This window comes from Mustela nigripes, chromosome 17, assembly GCF_022355385.1.
Source record: "Mustela nigripes isolate SB6536 chromosome 17, MUSNIG.SB6536, whole genome shotgun sequence".
In the NCBI taxonomy this organism is placed as follows: Eukaryota; Metazoa; Chordata; class Mammalia; order Carnivora; family Mustelidae; genus Mustela; species Mustela nigripes.
This window is the reverse complement of record NC_081573.1, coordinates 6950215-6966004: the sequence shown is the minus strand read 5'-3', so window position 1 is coordinate 6966004 and position 15790 is coordinate 6950215. Positions and strand designations below refer to the sequence as shown.

The window sequence follows — 15790 nt, the reverse complement described above, 5'->3', positions numbered from 1 at the left end:
AAGTTTTATGGTGATGATGAGATAAAATATGTGAAGATTGGGACCTTTCTGGAAAAGCCTTAAGGGTACAAGGCCACCCTCATGCTCCCTTGCTGCTGCTCTGTTTCTTTACTGTTAAGGGCTGCCAGATGCGAGTAGATGACCGGGAGTGGTTACTTTCCATCACGGCTATTTATTTATTTATTTATTTTTAAAGATTTTATTTATTTATTCGACAGACAGAGATCACAAGAAGGCAGAGAGGCAGGCAGAGAGAGAGGAAGGGAAGCAGGCTCCCTGCTCAGCAGAGAACCCGATGTGGGGCTTGATCCCAGGATCCTGGGATCATGACCTGAGCCAAAGGCAGAGGCTTAACCCACTGAGCCACCCAGGTGCCCCTCCATTACGGCTCTTTAAAAATTAAACACAACATAGGATTTGTTCTTGACATGCTAAGAAATACAGATTTAATTTTACCTCTGTTTCTGAAATAGTAAGGGACTAATTTGGGCACCGTTAATGCTCTTGTCATGAATCAGTTGTAAAATTCCACAGTTGACGAGTGATTCATTATTTTGATCCCCATTTCGGAGCAGTTGTGGACGACTCATCTCCTCTTGCCCCCAAGCTGAAGGGAACATTCCAGGGATTGACCGCTCTCCTTCTTCACCTTGGTTCGTGATGCTGAGGGATCCTGTCAGTGTTTCCCCGTCAGAGTCTAGGCTCTTGAAGGGCTAGGCACTTTTGTTCACCGCTGTGCTCCTGGTGCAGTTCCTGGCACAGTCCCCGGGAGATGTCTGGTCACTATGTTGTGGCTGCTCCTGCCACATCATAGGACAGCTTTGGAGATCACTGTCATTTTAAAAAAGAATTACTGAGTTGACTTTCTTTGTGATCAACCAAGTGGGTTAATTAACCACCTGGCACATTAGTTGTTGTGGTTTACGTTACCTGAGCTGGGCTGAGAGAACAGAATTCTGGAGAGGACAAGGAACTTGGCCAGGAATATTAAGAAGTAGGTCATTGGGTTCCCTAGACCAGGGACCTTTAGGCCAGAGGTGTTCAAAGCCCTGCTGATTGTCCAAATCACTTGGTTTGGGGTGGGGGACAGGAAAGACAGGGTGCATATCGCAGAGCTGGGTAGAGTGCCGACAGCAGGTTTTCCAGGTAGGACAGATATGGCGGGGAGGCTGGTGGCGGTGGGGGTTTGGCATTTTACGCTTGAGGCAAGAGGTCTCTCCCAGCATCAGAGCACAATCCAGTGTATTTTTTATTGTGATATTTGATACTCTCAAATAATATGACATCAGTACAAATTAAAGATTTTTTTTTTTCATTTGAGAGAGAGAGAGAGAGAGAGAGGGAGAACATGAGAGGGGAGGTTAGAGGGAGAAGCAGACTTCCTATGGAGCTGGGAGCCCAATGCGGGACTCGATCCCGGAACTCCGGGATCATGACTTGAGCCGAAGGCAGAGGCTTAACCCACTGAGCCACCCAGGCGCCCCAACAAAAAAATCTTTAAAAATAGATACATAAATCTTTGCTAGCATGATCAAGGTCCACTGGCTGTCCCTCTCCAATATAAGTAACCTCCGTCCTCAATTGTGGTTCTCATTCCCACCCATTTCTTCTTACTACTTATGTATTTCCCAGCAATATAGAATTGTTTGGTATGCTTTTTAACATCTTAAAAATCAGGTTTAATATATTTTTTTAAATATTTTATTTATTTATTTGACAGAGTTCACAAGTAGGCAGAGAGGCAGGCAGAGTTGTGGGGGAGATGCAGGCTCCCTGCTAAGCAGAGACCCCGATGCGGGGCTTGATCCCAGGACCCTGAGATCATAACCTGAGCTGAAGGCAGAGGCTTCACCCACTGAGCCACCCAGGCGCCCCTCAGGTTTAATATTGTATATGTGCTGCCACCTGCTTTTTATTTTTTATTTTTTTAAAGATTTTATTTATTTATTTGACAGAGATCACAAGTAGGCAGAGAGAGAGGAGGAAGCAGGCTCCCTGCCAAGCAGAGAACCCAACTCGGGGCTTGATCCCAGGACCCCGAGATCACAGCCTGAGCTGAAGGCAGAGGCTCAACCCACTGAACCACCCACATGCCCCGACCACCTGCTCAGGCCGTCTATTTGTCTGTAGGTCTAGGGCTTTGCTCTCCATTGTGGTTAGCCACTAGCCACATATGGCTATTTAAATTAGAATTAACTAAAATAAAAAATTTTCTTCATTCTCCTAGCCACATTTCAAATGCTCACCAAGCATGTGTGGCTATTGGCATTTGTATTGTGAAGCCCAAATACAGATTCAGGACATTGCCATCATCATCGTGAGTTCTCTAGGACAGCCCTGCAGGACGTTATGTCTTTTTTTTTTTCCCCGCTGTAGAGTATTGTGTGAAAGCATTATTGTTTATCGAATCTTTTATTGATGGGCACGTGGGCATGTACGGTTTTTTTGTTACAAATGGTGTCACAGAGAGAGAGAAAGTGTGTGTGTGTGTGTGCGCGCGCGCGTGTGTATGTAGATAATCTCTCTGGGTAAATGTGTGATTTCTCTGGGGTGTATACTTAGGAGGGAAATTAGGGTACGTGCAGTTTCAACTTAACCAGACCTGCTAAATGACTCTTGAGTAGTTCTGTCAGGTCACAGTCCAGAATCAGCAGTGTGTGACGGTAACATTTGGTGACTTCAGGCTCTTTTGCCACTCTGCTGAGTGTGACAGCTTTGTCTTAGGATTGCAGTTGTCATTCGTTAGAATGCTTTTGAAAACTATAGACTCCTTTGAGTAGGTGTGGAAGTCCAACCTAGAAATCTGGTTTTCAAAGTTGTTTCAATTCTGATTCACATTTAGCTTTACAGCCAGAGCTGTATCCCTTGTTATAGATGTTCAGCTTTTTAAAAGTAAAGTGTGTGGGGCACCTGGGTGGCTCAGTGAGTTAAGCCTCTGCCTTTGGCTCAGGTCATGATCTTGGGATCGAGGCCCACTTCGGGCTCTGCTCAGCAGAGAGCCTGCTTCCCCCCTCCCCCCGCCTGCCTCTCTGCCTACTTGTGATCTCTCTGTCGAATAAATAAATAAAATCTTCAACAAAAAAATAAAAGTAAAGTGTGTTGGGACACCTGGGTGGCTTAGTTGGTTGGGTGTCTGCCTTTGGCTTAGGTCATGATCCTCAATCCTGGGATCAAGTCCCGAGTTGGGCTCCCTGCTCCGTGGGCAGCCTGATTCTCCCTCTGTCCCTCCACCCTTGTGCTTGCGCTCTCTGTCTCTCTCTCTTTCTCTGAAATAAATAAATAAAATCTTAAAAAAAAAAAAAAGTAAAATGTGTTTACAGTCCCAAATGTGGAAAATACAGAACAAGTTGAGATAATGTGAACCCTGCTCCCCATTAATGACTGTCGTGTTCCTTTCAGTGTTCTTTCTACTCGTTCACATATGTGATGAAGTTGAAATTTTAATGAACATCCATTAGCACACGCGAGTCATACATAGTGATCTAATCTATGTGATGGAAACAAGTACCATCTTCTGCTTTCTTCGTGCAATGTATTTCCCATAAGCCTGGGAGCAGATAGTCCACTTTGGAGGCTCTGGCTTTAAGAGGCTGTGTCACTTCTCTTGCCGCCTTGCCTCAGTCCATCAAACCAGCTCATGTTTTAGTGAGGGTTTTGCACTTGTCCACTGTTCGGAGTGGCTCAGCACAGCCCTGCAATTTGACAGCTCTCAGACTGGGTGGGAGAATTCATCTTTTGTATTTACTGTCGGGCTTTTTGGCAAATGAAAAGCAGATTGGACCCTATCAACTCATGGATACTTACTGACATTCTGTTCTGTGCAGTGCTGCTGCGTCTTCCACTGTGGTCCCTGCTTCAGGAAGCTTATCCCCATCTGGGGAGAGGTGTAAGAGGGCTTCTTATTAGTCTTAACTAGACTATCAGATTGAAATCCTTAAGGCTCAGAATTGCCAGCAAAGGAAATGGATAGTGGAGGGAAGTCAGTCAGGCATTATACCCAGAGGGATCTGTGATCTGAGGGCGGGGAGAGCAGGGAGGGCTGAGTGAGGTGCAAAAGTGACCTGTTTTAGGGTGTTCGTTGTGGTGGTTGCAGCTGCCTGGCAGATATTGCTGGGGGCTTTTCGTGAAGACCCTTCATTTTCTGAGGATGCTGTTAAGCATATTTTTCTGGTTATAAATCCAGTGTCCGTGAGGTGGGTAAGACGGGTACCACCAATCTGCATTTGTACGTACTATAGATTAGGGGACATCATTTTCGGTTATTTATTTATTTATTTTTTAAGTTATCTCTACATCCCACATGGGGCTCAAACTCATGACCCCTAGATCAGTATCGCATGCTCCACCAACTGAGCCAGCCAGGCACCCAGATGAGGATAGGCTTTAGGTAGTTTGAACCAGAAAAATGGGACATTAATTGGAGGCGGAGTGCGGTAGCACAAGAAGCATTGAATAGCCACTATGACCCGAGAAGGATAAAGACCAGGCCAGCTAGGGAGACTTGGAGACAGTCGGAATTTAGCTTTTTTCTAAAGAGCCCTTCTGGTCATCAGTGTGTCTCTGTTTCTAGCTTTCATATTCCTAGTTCCCAGGAGAAAGAATCTGGTTGGTGTGGCCTGAGCCATGTGCCCGCGTCTGGCTTTGTGTCATCTGTAGCTGGAGGGCTGCTACATATTTCAGACAAGGTTTACTGGGGTCCTCCTCCCCAAATTTCAGAAAACTTCCCTAACGGTTGCCTGCCAGAGACAGGCCTAAGAGAGGTAAATTCATTTGTCTGAGTTCACAAGTTACAGCAAAATTTCGGTGAGTTCTGCCCTTTGACTTGGGGAGGAAAGAGGGCCTCTGTCCTTGGTCCTAGCGCTGTATAAGGTCCCACTCTGGTCTCCTTCCAGCCATTCCCCTAGTAGAATGAGGATTCCATGGAATTAAAGAGATGTGTTCACCTGGGCCCATCTCCCCTACTAACCCACCTCTCCAGTTCTGGGCCACATTGTGGATGCTTGGGACTCCTGGAATCTCCTGCCCAGACAACCCCAGGCTTACTTCCCAGGCTTTTGTGGGCTTCTTCCCTCATCTTCCTCCAGAGTGCAAACCTTGGCAACAATGTCCATGTGCCTAGGGCTGAGGAGTAGTTGTTGTAGTGGGGGAAGGATGGTCTGGGAGGCCACACTCAACATGCAGAGCCTCTTGAGCTGTGAGAGCCAGAGGGGGGAGGAGAGAGGGAAAGAGGACCACCTTTTGCAGTGCACCCCATTCTGGCACAGAACTCCCAAGGAGGGTGAGAATTCCAAATTTGATCCTAGTCTTCCAGGTAGTAAGAAAATATATTTGTTAAGGCAAGAGAATATAATATACTTTATTTTTTAATAGCCTGTTCGTATGATTTATACTTATAAATATGTAGAAGTGGTATATGGGTTTCCATTTGTACTTTCACCCCAAGCCCTGAAAGTTTAGAGGTGGGCCTTCGTAGGACTGAGACCATGAAACAGAACTTTTTTTCCTCGTTTGTCATAGCGTCGTGACCTAACAAATCAGTGGATTCTTAGCCAGGTGAACTACAAAAATTCTGAATTAAAATCTTGGTAGTTTATGAAACCTCATGAGAGTTTGTTTTGCTCGTGTGATGGCATTCCCAGACCATACTGCTGATGGCTTGATCTGTGTTGTGAGACTCCTTAAGAAGGGTCGAGCAGTCTGTATCAAGCAGTAAATGTCACTCAGGGGCTGTTTGACTTGACTTTTGAGGTCAGACAGACTCATTGACCAAAAAGTTGGAGGACAGTACAAACATTTCGTCTACCAATTCTTACAGTGGATTGAAATCCCAAAGGAGTGATTATGGGGACATAGAAAACCTCCTTAAAAACCGTATGACTCTTTCATTTTCACTAGGTGCTTGAGCTTTCATCTGTCAGTTCCATTTTGGTCGTTAGCAAGCAGCGTCAACTGCCTGGGAGCGGATAGGTCTTGGTTCACTTAGCATCCTAATTATACTGTCGTCTCTTTTCTTTCTTAAATATCTGGGGCGTTTGTTGGGGGAGTGGGGTGGGTGTGTGGTATGTATATGTGGTGAAAGAAGGAGGGAGAAAAAGAGACCCATACCTCAGGAAGTTTGAATTTATTTATACATACTCACATACCATCTTTTTTTTTTTTTTTTTTTAAGATTTTATTTTTTTAAGAGAGAGAGAGTGTAAGGGTGGGGGGGGGGGGGGGGGAGCAGAGAGCGAGGAAGGAGCATGGAACCTGATCATGACCTGAGCTAAAGGCAGACACTTAAACTGACTGAGCCACCCAGATGCCCCCATCTTTTTTGTTTGTTTATTTAAGATTTTATTTATTTATTAGAGAGAGAGTGTGAGGAGTGCACATGTGGGGGATGGAGGAGAGGAAAAAGGAGAGAGAGAATCCCAAGCAGATTTCCTGCTGAATAGGGAACCTGACTGGGCTTGAACCCAAGACTCTGGGATTATCACGACTTGAGCCGAAGGCAGACGCTTAACAGACTGAGCCACCTAGGCGTCCCACACGTAGCCATCTTTTTTTTTTTTTAAAGATTTTATTTATTTATTTGACAGAAAGAGATCACAAGTAGATGGAGAGGCAGGCAGAGAGAGAGAGAAGCAGGCTCCCTGCTGAGCACAGAGCCTGATGTGGGACTCGATCCCAGGACCCTGAGATCATGACCTGAGCCGAAGGCAGCGGCTTAACCCACTGAGCCACCCAGGCACCCTCCACACGTAGCCATCTTAAACTTCGTTAAAGTAGCTAGTGCTGAGAACCTTTTTTTTTTCCCTGAACCATCTGAGAATAAGGTTTCAAACCATGCTCCTTTCATCACTCCCAAATATTTCAGTCTGTGTTTTCTCAAACAAGGCATTTTCTGTAGTCACAAACCAAACTTCAAAATCCAAATTCAAATGGATACATCACTACCATCTAACCCTGAGACCCTATTCAGATTTTATCGGTTGTCCAATCATGTCCTTAATGGCAGAAGGATTCAGTTCTGGATCATGTGCGCATCTAGATTTTCATGATGCTTTTGAAGATTACAAGCCACTTGTTTTGTAAATTGTTCCTTAGTCTGGGTTCGTCTGCTGTTCGGTCACGATTAGATTCCAGCTTCACACCTTTGGCAAAAATACCACAGCAGGGTTGCTCCTCATCCCATCCTGCGGTGTGCTTCTGGTTTCCATATGCTGCTTTACTGACACTGGTAATTTTGGTCATTTGAGTAGAATTATGCTTGCCAGATTTCTCCTTTGAAAACAATTCCTCTGGGGCGCCTGGGTGGTTCGGTGGATTAAAGCCTCTGCCTTCGGCTCAGGTCATGATCCCAGGGTCCTGGGATCGAGCCCCACGTCAGGCTCTCTGCTCAGCAGGGAGCCTGCTTCCTCCTCTCTCTCTGCCTGCCTCTCTGCCTACTTGTGATCTCTCTGTCAAATAAATAAATAAAATCTTAAAAAAGAAAAAAAACAATTCCTCTTTTCCCTGTAATTTCCCCTCCAATAATTTTTGGAGAATTTTTTTTTTTTTTTTAAAGATTTCATTTATTTATTTGACAGAGAGAGAGATCACAAATAAGCAGAGAGGCAGGCAGAGAGAGAGGAGGAAGCAGGCTCCCTGTCGAGCAGAGAGCCCGATGCAGGGCTCCATCCCAGGACCCTGGGATCACGACCTGAGCCGAAGGCAGAGGCTTTAACCCACTGAGCTACCCAGGCGCCCCTGGAGAGGTATTTTGAAAATACATAAATAACCTCATTATTCATCAGACTTTATCAGATTAGCCGATTTTAGATCAAAGACTAAAGGATTCTAGTTCATTTGAAGTGTTAAAATCTCTTACTGTTGGGATGCCTGGGTGGCTCAGTTGGTTGGACGACTGCCTTCGGCTCAGGTCATGATCCCGGAGTCCCAGGATTGAATCCCACATCGGGCTCCCAGCTCCATGGGGAGTCTGCTTCTCCCTCTGATCTCCTCGCTCATGCTCTCTCTCACTGTCTCTCTCTCTCAAATAAATAAATAAAATCTTTAAAAAAAAAAATCTCTTACTGTTTATTTTTTTCCATAAAGTGTTCCAGTTTGACCAGTGGGAGCTCCTTTATGTTGGTTGGCTCCTATTTACTCGGGACACACCCCCATCATTCTGTGCACACTTTGTTTCAGATGCAGTAAGATGTTTGGGGCTCCTATCATACTCTTCCTGCATTAGCCGTGAAATCTGTTTCTCCAAAGAGAAATGTTTCTCAGTGGGGGGTTAGAATCCCAAGATCTGGGGGTTAGGTGTACTGACTGTTCTCAGGGCGTCATCGCCTTGATGCTTTGTCTGTGGACGTGGCTGCTCAGTATTTGTACACATGTACACACAGGCTTGTGTCTGCACTTACTTCCGTGCTGTATATATTGAAAATGAGTTCATACTAATAACCCCACCACAGGCTTTATTATGGTTTTTTTCCCTTTCCGCAATTCTAATTCTCTTCTCTGACAGTGAGAAACCTATGTTCTCTATTTTCACTTGTTGCAGAAGTCCTTGGTGGGAGTGAGTCTCCCAGTCTACCACTACCTGAGCCGACCCCCGCCCCCGCCCGCCCCCGGTTGCAGGATGCCACCTTTCCCACCCAGCTCTGCTCTGTCCCCTGCAGCCGGTCACCCAGCACCTCTACACACTCTTCCCTGCCCTTCCTAAGTGCCAGTGGATGGTTTCTGGACTGAACGATTCAGGAAAGGAAAAGGAAAGTCACTTTCTTACTCATATTTAATTATTTATATTTTAAAATATAGATACAGAATGGCATTTTTTGAGATCATTTCATTTAGCTTTAATAGGTTACAGCCATGCTTCCTTTCACTACAGGCCTTTTACAAATGCCTTCTCCAGCCCCACAGCCTGGAGATTTTGTCTCATAACCGTTGCTTGTGTTTCTTGCTCTTATTTATTGTTATTTTTATTCTCAAACCATTGTTCTGATGAGACACATTTAATGTTTTTGTTGGCTATAACAATGTTTTATTGACTATCTGTAGACACACAGTCTTGTTCACTTGTGCAAAAATTTCTGCAGTGTGAGCACAGCCAGAGTTAAAGCCAGAGTGGAACTGGGTCTTTAGCTTTGCTCTGACTCCTTCCGGTGCAGGGAGTGTATGTCACTCGTCGCTGTGTCCCCAGCGTGCAGAGGTGCACACAGTAAGTGCTCAGTTAACATTTATTGGGTTTGCGTGGTCCTCAGCTGCTATTAATGAACAGTAAGCCTTAAATAATGACATTTCTCCTAGATGGTGAGGAGCTACTGCCTTGCGATTTAAAGCTAACATTTTTCTCCCTAAGCAATTTTGCCTTTTTCTCAACAGAAGGTGGTCTTTTGCTCTGTTAAGGACGCACTGGAAGTGGACTGGAGAAGTGATAAGGCGAAGGCATCTCTGAAGCGCACAACCTCGGATTACTTTCTCCTTCAAGGTGAGGAGCCGGAGCAGAGCGTCCCAGTGGGCGCTTTGTGCTTTGCTTTCCGGAACTGCGGCTGCAGAGTCCAGGGCTCTCTTAATGTTTGCCCCAGTCTAGTTCTTCACGAGCTGGCTCTCCGTGACCACTCGAGAACATCCTGTTGGCTGGGCTGGAGATGTGGCCCCTCATTGAGCTCTGCATAAGCCTCACCCGTTCTCAGGAGACGGGGGGTAGAGATGTCGCTTTTATTTGTCAAATTTGCAAAGCACCTTTGGTTGCATTTGGATAGTCTTCAGCCTTCCTTTCTCCAGGGCTGGGTCTCTGCGGACTCCAGGAACACCCCCTGCCCCAAGTCAGGACAGATGGTGGCTGTGTGTGATAGCGAACACAGTTCCTCTTTCCGCAGGCACTATGTATATTGGTTCAGAAGGAAAGATGTAAAACTACATAAAACTTCCTTAATAAACTGAAAAATCAGATGAGGCTAGGAATGAAGCCTTCCTCCTATAATTAGTGGTGTTAGCCAGGTTGGGTTGGGGATAGTTGGGAGAAACTAGTTTAGAGCACTTAATATCCATTTGTCTAGAAATCATCCAGTGTGGGGAGTTAAGGGAGGGCATCCAGTGCGTTAGGTAGGAATGAGTCTTAGGAATGAGTGTGCTAGGATTCAGAAAATACTCCTTTGGATGAGGACAGGGTCGCAAGGCAGTGCTGTCTGTAGTCCAGCTTGAGCATGGTGCATGGGCCTTTGGGAGAAGCTGATCGCTCTGCCTGACACATCGAGAGCCCTCAGTAAACAGTAGCCGTTAATTTGCAGTTTTGGGGCTTATAACCCAAGTGGTTCTTATTGCTGCTTGTACTGGTATTTGAATTTACCAAAATCTGGTGATTCTCAACCGAAGGTGGTTTTGCTTGCTGGGGGCATGAGCAGTATTAAGGCATTTTTGATTGTTCAGGCTATGGGCAGGTGGAGTGGGGCGAGGTCAGGCATGTTGCTAAATATCCATGGCACGGGACAGCCCCTGTGGCAAAGAGTTATCTGGCCCACAATATTACAGTGTCAGTAGTGCCAAGGGCAAGGCATCTGTTCTAACCCTCTGCAGTTTCTCGAGTATTTTCTCCTCTGAGCTCATCAACGCAGCGCCCTTGTGGGTGGGAATTCTCCCCAGTTTGGTTCCTTGAGGTGAGAAAACAGAGACCAGGAGAGGCTCAGTGTTTTACCTGAGAGAATACAGGTTGGCCACGGCAAAGGAGCTGGGGCCCTGAAACGCTCAGGTCTTTGAAGCTTAAGGCGGTGTGAGACACCTGGACGCAGCAGCCTACCTCCATCGTGCTCTCTAGGTGTTGGCTTATGGAATCCTCCCTACAGCCATGTGGGCTAGCTGCTGTTCCCCCATTTATAGGTGTTTTAAAAGATACAGACGGGGGTGCCTGGGTGGTTCAGTTGGTTGAGCATCTGCCTTTGGCTCAGGTCATGATCTCAGGGTCCGGGGATAGAGTCCCATATTGGGATTCCTACTTGGCGGCGAGTCTGCTTCTCCCTCTCCCTCTGCCACTCCCCCTGCTTGTTCTCTCTCTCTCTGTCTCTCTCTCCCTCTGTCAAATAAATAAAATCTTAATAAAAAGAGAAAAAAAAAGACAAGGACATCTGCCTTCAGTTCAGGTCATGATTCCAGGGTCCTGGGACTGAGTCCCACAGCCAGCTCCCTGCTCAGCAGGAAGTTTTGGTTCTCCCTCTGCCTGGTCTCCTTCTGCTGCTTGTGCTCACTTACTCTTTCTCTCTCAATCTAATAAATAAATAAAATCTTAAAAAAAAAAAAAAAAAAAGTCAGGGGCGCCTGGGTGGCTCAGTGAGTTAAAGCCTCTGTCTTCGGCTCATGTCATGATCCCAGGGTCCTGGGATTGAGCCCCATGTTGGGCTCTCTGCTCTGCGGGGAGCCTGCTTCCCTTCCTCTCTCTCTGCCTACTTGTAATTTTTGTCAAAAAAAAAAAGAAAAAAAAGATCTTTTTTTTTTTTCTTTTTAAAAAGGACTGATTAAGACCCAGGCCTGTGGCCATCCCTGCCCTCAGGAGCCCAGGACTGAGGTGGGAGGCAGCAGTATGGGGGAAAGTGTAATTCACATCAGGCCGCTGCTGGCCGGCACTGGCAGATGTTACAGGGGCAGGGGATGTAGACAAGAAGCAGTAGCCTGAGCAAGAAGCAGTAGCCTTGTTACTGACCCAAATGGCCGACTTGGTGCATGGTTGTTCAGAACAGGAGCTTTCGAATCAAAACATCTGGTTTTTCAGTCCTGCTTCTGTCTTTTTTTTTTTTTTTTTTTTAGGTGGGTAATGTTGAACCACAGAGTTAAATTCCCTGAAGCTCACTCATATTCCTCTCTGTCACAGTGTTAATAGCACTTGCCTCAAGGGCATTTTTGTAAGGTTTGGATAGTATGCATACACTCTCAGCACAGAGCACGGAAGTCCTAGAGACCTGTGTTATCTGTAAAGTTGTGAGGTTTTGTTTTGTTTTGTTTGGGGTTTTGTGTTTTGACACAAGTACTTTGCAATTGTGTAGAAATTTTGGGATTGACTCCGCTTCCTTTATTTTTTATTTATTTATTTTTAAAGATTTTATTTATTTATTTGAGAGAGAATGAGTGAGAGCATGAGAGAGGAGAAGGTCAGAGGGAGAAGCAGATTCCCCAAGGAGCTAGGAGCCCGATGCGGGACTCGATCCTGGAAGTCTAAGCGGGATCATGACCTGAGCCGAAGGCAGTCGCTCAAGCAACTGAGCCACCCAGGCGCCCTGACTCAGTTTCCTTTAATTCCATATTTGAGTAGGTATTACCATGGCAGCAATCCTACTAGATTTTAATTTTCTGCCTGTGACATTTTGTTGGATAATACATCCCATATGTTTACTTTTCTAAACGGCACTCACTACTTTTTCAGTTTCAGTTTCAGGGCTTCAGGTTTGGTGATTAAAATGATGTTCGTTAGTCAGTAGTCATATAAATTTTTTTTAAGATTTTATTTATTTATTTGATGGAGATCATAAGTAGGCAGAGAGGCAGGCGGGGTGGGGTGGGGGGAAGCAGGCTCCCTGCTGAGCAGAGAACTCGATGTGGGGCTCAATCCTAGGACCCTGGGATCATGACCTGAGCCGAAGTCAGAGGCTTTAACCCACTGAGCGACCCAGGTGCCCCCCAATTTTTTGTTATAGTAAGAAACACATACCATGAGGGCACCTGGGTGGCTCAGTGGGTTAAGCTTCTGCGTTCGGCTCAGGTCATGATCTCAGGGTCCTGGGATTGAGTCCCTCATCGGGCTCTCTGCTCAGCAGGGAGCCTGCTTCCCTCTCTCTCTCTGCCTGCCTCTCTATCTACTTGTGCTCTCTCTCTCTGTTAAATAAATAAATAAAATCTTTTAAAAAAAGGTATAGTAAAGAGACACATACCATGAAATTTACTATCTTAATGATTTTTACATGTATGGTTTTGTTGCAGTCATGGAATTATAAAAGGAGGCAGGCCCATATGCCCTCTAGGCCAGGAGTGGCAGGAAGGGGCTTTCTGCTCCTCCCTCCACACCCCTCACCTGTGGCGTGTGTGGCTGAAGGACCCTCATCGATGGCTGGCAAGTCCAGATCATCAGGCCACTTTCCCCAAACCTCAGAACCCAGTGGCACAGGAGGGGAAGTGACTTGCCATCATCATAAAACAAATTAGTGGTAGAGTCTACGTCTCAACCAAGTTCCCTGACTCTGCCAGGGGCTAGTTCCTTCATACCACTCCAGTGCTCTTTCTGGCTGTTTGCGGATATCCAACACAGCCTTTCCTGAGCCTCTCTCTGCAGCAGGTGACAGGTTCTAGGCTTTCTTGTGTGGTGTCATACAACACATTCCTAGTGGTGATTTTTTTTGTTCCGTTGGTCTCTCTAGGCTCTGATGCATCTTCCCAGAGAGGCTGGAGCTACTGGGAGTGCCCCAAATGCAGTGAGCCAGAGGGCCTGGTTTGGCTTCTGGGAGCTTCTCTATGAATGCATACTTAATTTTATTAATGCCCTCCACTGCCTGCTGGGCTGAAGTTCTGGAGGTAGAGGGAAATGGCTGTTGTGATCTCTCCCAGGTTATACCAGCAGCTTAGAATCCTCCTCTTATAGGTATGAAGTTGATCCTCTGTGGGTGTGTCATCTTGATCTTATACCCAGGGAAATACTCCTTTTGATTTTCTGCTCAGCCATTCATGGAGCTATGGGATTCTCCTGTAATTTGACGTTAATGGATTTATGCAGCAAAGCATAGCAGCTTCCACATGTGAAGTTGCCTTCTGCAAATACACTGGCTGTTAACTGTCTTTGTGACTTCAGGCAGATAACTTGCTTTTCTAGGATTTTGTTTCCTTGCTTATAAAATGGTAAGACTAAGTCAGCCAGCCTGTCTTGAAAAATAAAATGTTTTCTTTTAAGATTTTATTTATTTATTTGACACAGAGAGAGAGAGAGAGATGCCGAGAGAGAGGGAATACAAGCAGAGGGAGCGGGAGAGGGAGAAGCAGGCTTCCTGCTGAGCAGGACCCTGGGATCATGACCTGAGCTGAAAGTAGACACTTAATGACTGATCCACTCAGGCGCGCCCCTCTGAGTCCAAATAATCAGTGAATCTAATAAAATACCCTTCTTGTGGCTTGTATTTCTCTTTTATATTTGTATCTTTTTTTTTTTTTAAGATTTTATTCATTTATTTATTTGAGAGAGTGAGTGCATAAGTAAGGGGAGGGGCAGAGGGAGAGAGCAAAGCAAACTTCCCCCTGAGCTGGGAGCCCCATGTCGCGCTCAATCCCAGGACCCTGGATCATGACCTGAGCTGAAGGCAGATGCTTAATGGACTTGAGCCACCCAGGTGTCCCTCTACTTTTAGACTTATATAACTTTATTGATTTATGACTTACACCAGAAAACTTAGTTTAGGGGCGCCTGGGTGGCTCAGTCCTTAAGTGTCTGCCTTTGGCTCGGGTCATGATCCCAGGGTCCTGGGATGGAGCCCCCCTCATCAGGCTTCTTGCTCAGCAGAAAGCCTGGTTCTTCCTCTCCCACTCCCCCTGCTTCTCTTCCATCTCTCAATGTGTCTCGTTCTGTCAAATACATTTAAAAAAAAAAAAGGAAAGAAAAAAAAACTTAGTGTAAGTGTATTTCTTTTAATAAATTCTAGAAATTTTTGTTTGTTTTGGGAAGGGCTATTTTTTTAATTTTTTAAAATTAATTCATTAATTTAAACAATATCCTCCACATAGTCCAAAAGTTTGATTTTAATTAGAACCATTCTTTTTGCCCATGGCAGTAAAAGTAGAGTCCGAGTAGAGACTGATGCAGTCTCATCTCCTGGAAAAACCACGATCTTTGGAGACTGACAGAGCTGAGCTCAGATCACAGCTCCTCCCCCTTATCAGCAGGCCTAACCTTTGGTGTATGAGCTTCATTCAGATCTGGGTTCCTGACTTAGGACTGAGGGGCTAGCAGACAACTCTGCCTTCCCTTGGCTCTAAGAGAGGTACTGAGATGGCGAATATGAAAGATGAGTGCCGGGGCACAGCTTCTAGACTATTTAGTATTTTCCTTTGACTCTTCCGAACATATTCCAGTCACATGTTGAGGAGGAGGATTGGGTTTTTTTGTTTGTTTGTTTGTTTAAGTTTTTATTTGTTTATTCCACAGACAGAGATCACAATTAGGCAGAGAGAGAGGGGGTGGGGGAAAGCAGGCTCCCTGCTGAGCAGAGAGCCCGATGCGGGGCTCCATCCCAGGACCCTGGGATCATGACCTGAGCCGAAGGCAGAAGCTTTAACCCACTGAGCCACCCAGGCTCCCCGATTGGTTGGTTTTTTAAGTCGAGGTTTGCACACCTGAAATTGATACAATTCTAAAATGGCCTTACTTTTGTTATTATAAAATTAAACACTGCTAACGTCTGACTTCCGGAAGTAGGATGGCCTTGGGGAGTATCCAGGTTGAGTGGTCGACTTTTCAGGCATTACTTTGGTTTTCCTGTGGCGTGTAAGAATGGTTATTGAGTACTGGACACTGCTTGCTGCTTTACCTGGCAATGTGCTAAGCGTCTGACATATTCTCAAGTTATTGTGACAGCCTTCAAAATATAGTTGCTGTCCCATTTTCTTTGAAGAGACCAAGGTTGAGCATGGCTGTGGCTTGCTTGGGCATATGCTTGGTTTTATAGACAGAACCAGGATTTAGACCATGAAGTCTCTTTGATCCCTGCACTGTGTTCCTCACATCTATAAATGCACCTCCGAGCTAAGTAATTTTGTTAAATTTCAAATCAGGAGCCCTGCATGTTAGAGA

General features: G+C 45.6%; 1 protein-coding gene across 5 annotated transcripts in view; it reads left to right on the top strand.

The window, feature by feature from the left end:
• SAE1 (SUMO1 activating enzyme subunit 1) overlaps window positions 1–15790 on the top strand; it is a 92572-nt gene that overhangs the window by 38216 nt on the left and 38566 nt on the right. For all 5 annotated transcript variants that reach the window (XM_059382532.1, XM_059382534.1, XM_059382533.1 and 2 more), the window contains one exon: window positions 9358–9463. In XM_059382532.1, the coding sequence (XP_059238515.1) occupies window positions 9358–9463 (106 nt within the window). The remainder of the gene's footprint in view (window positions 1–9357; window positions 9464–15790) is intronic.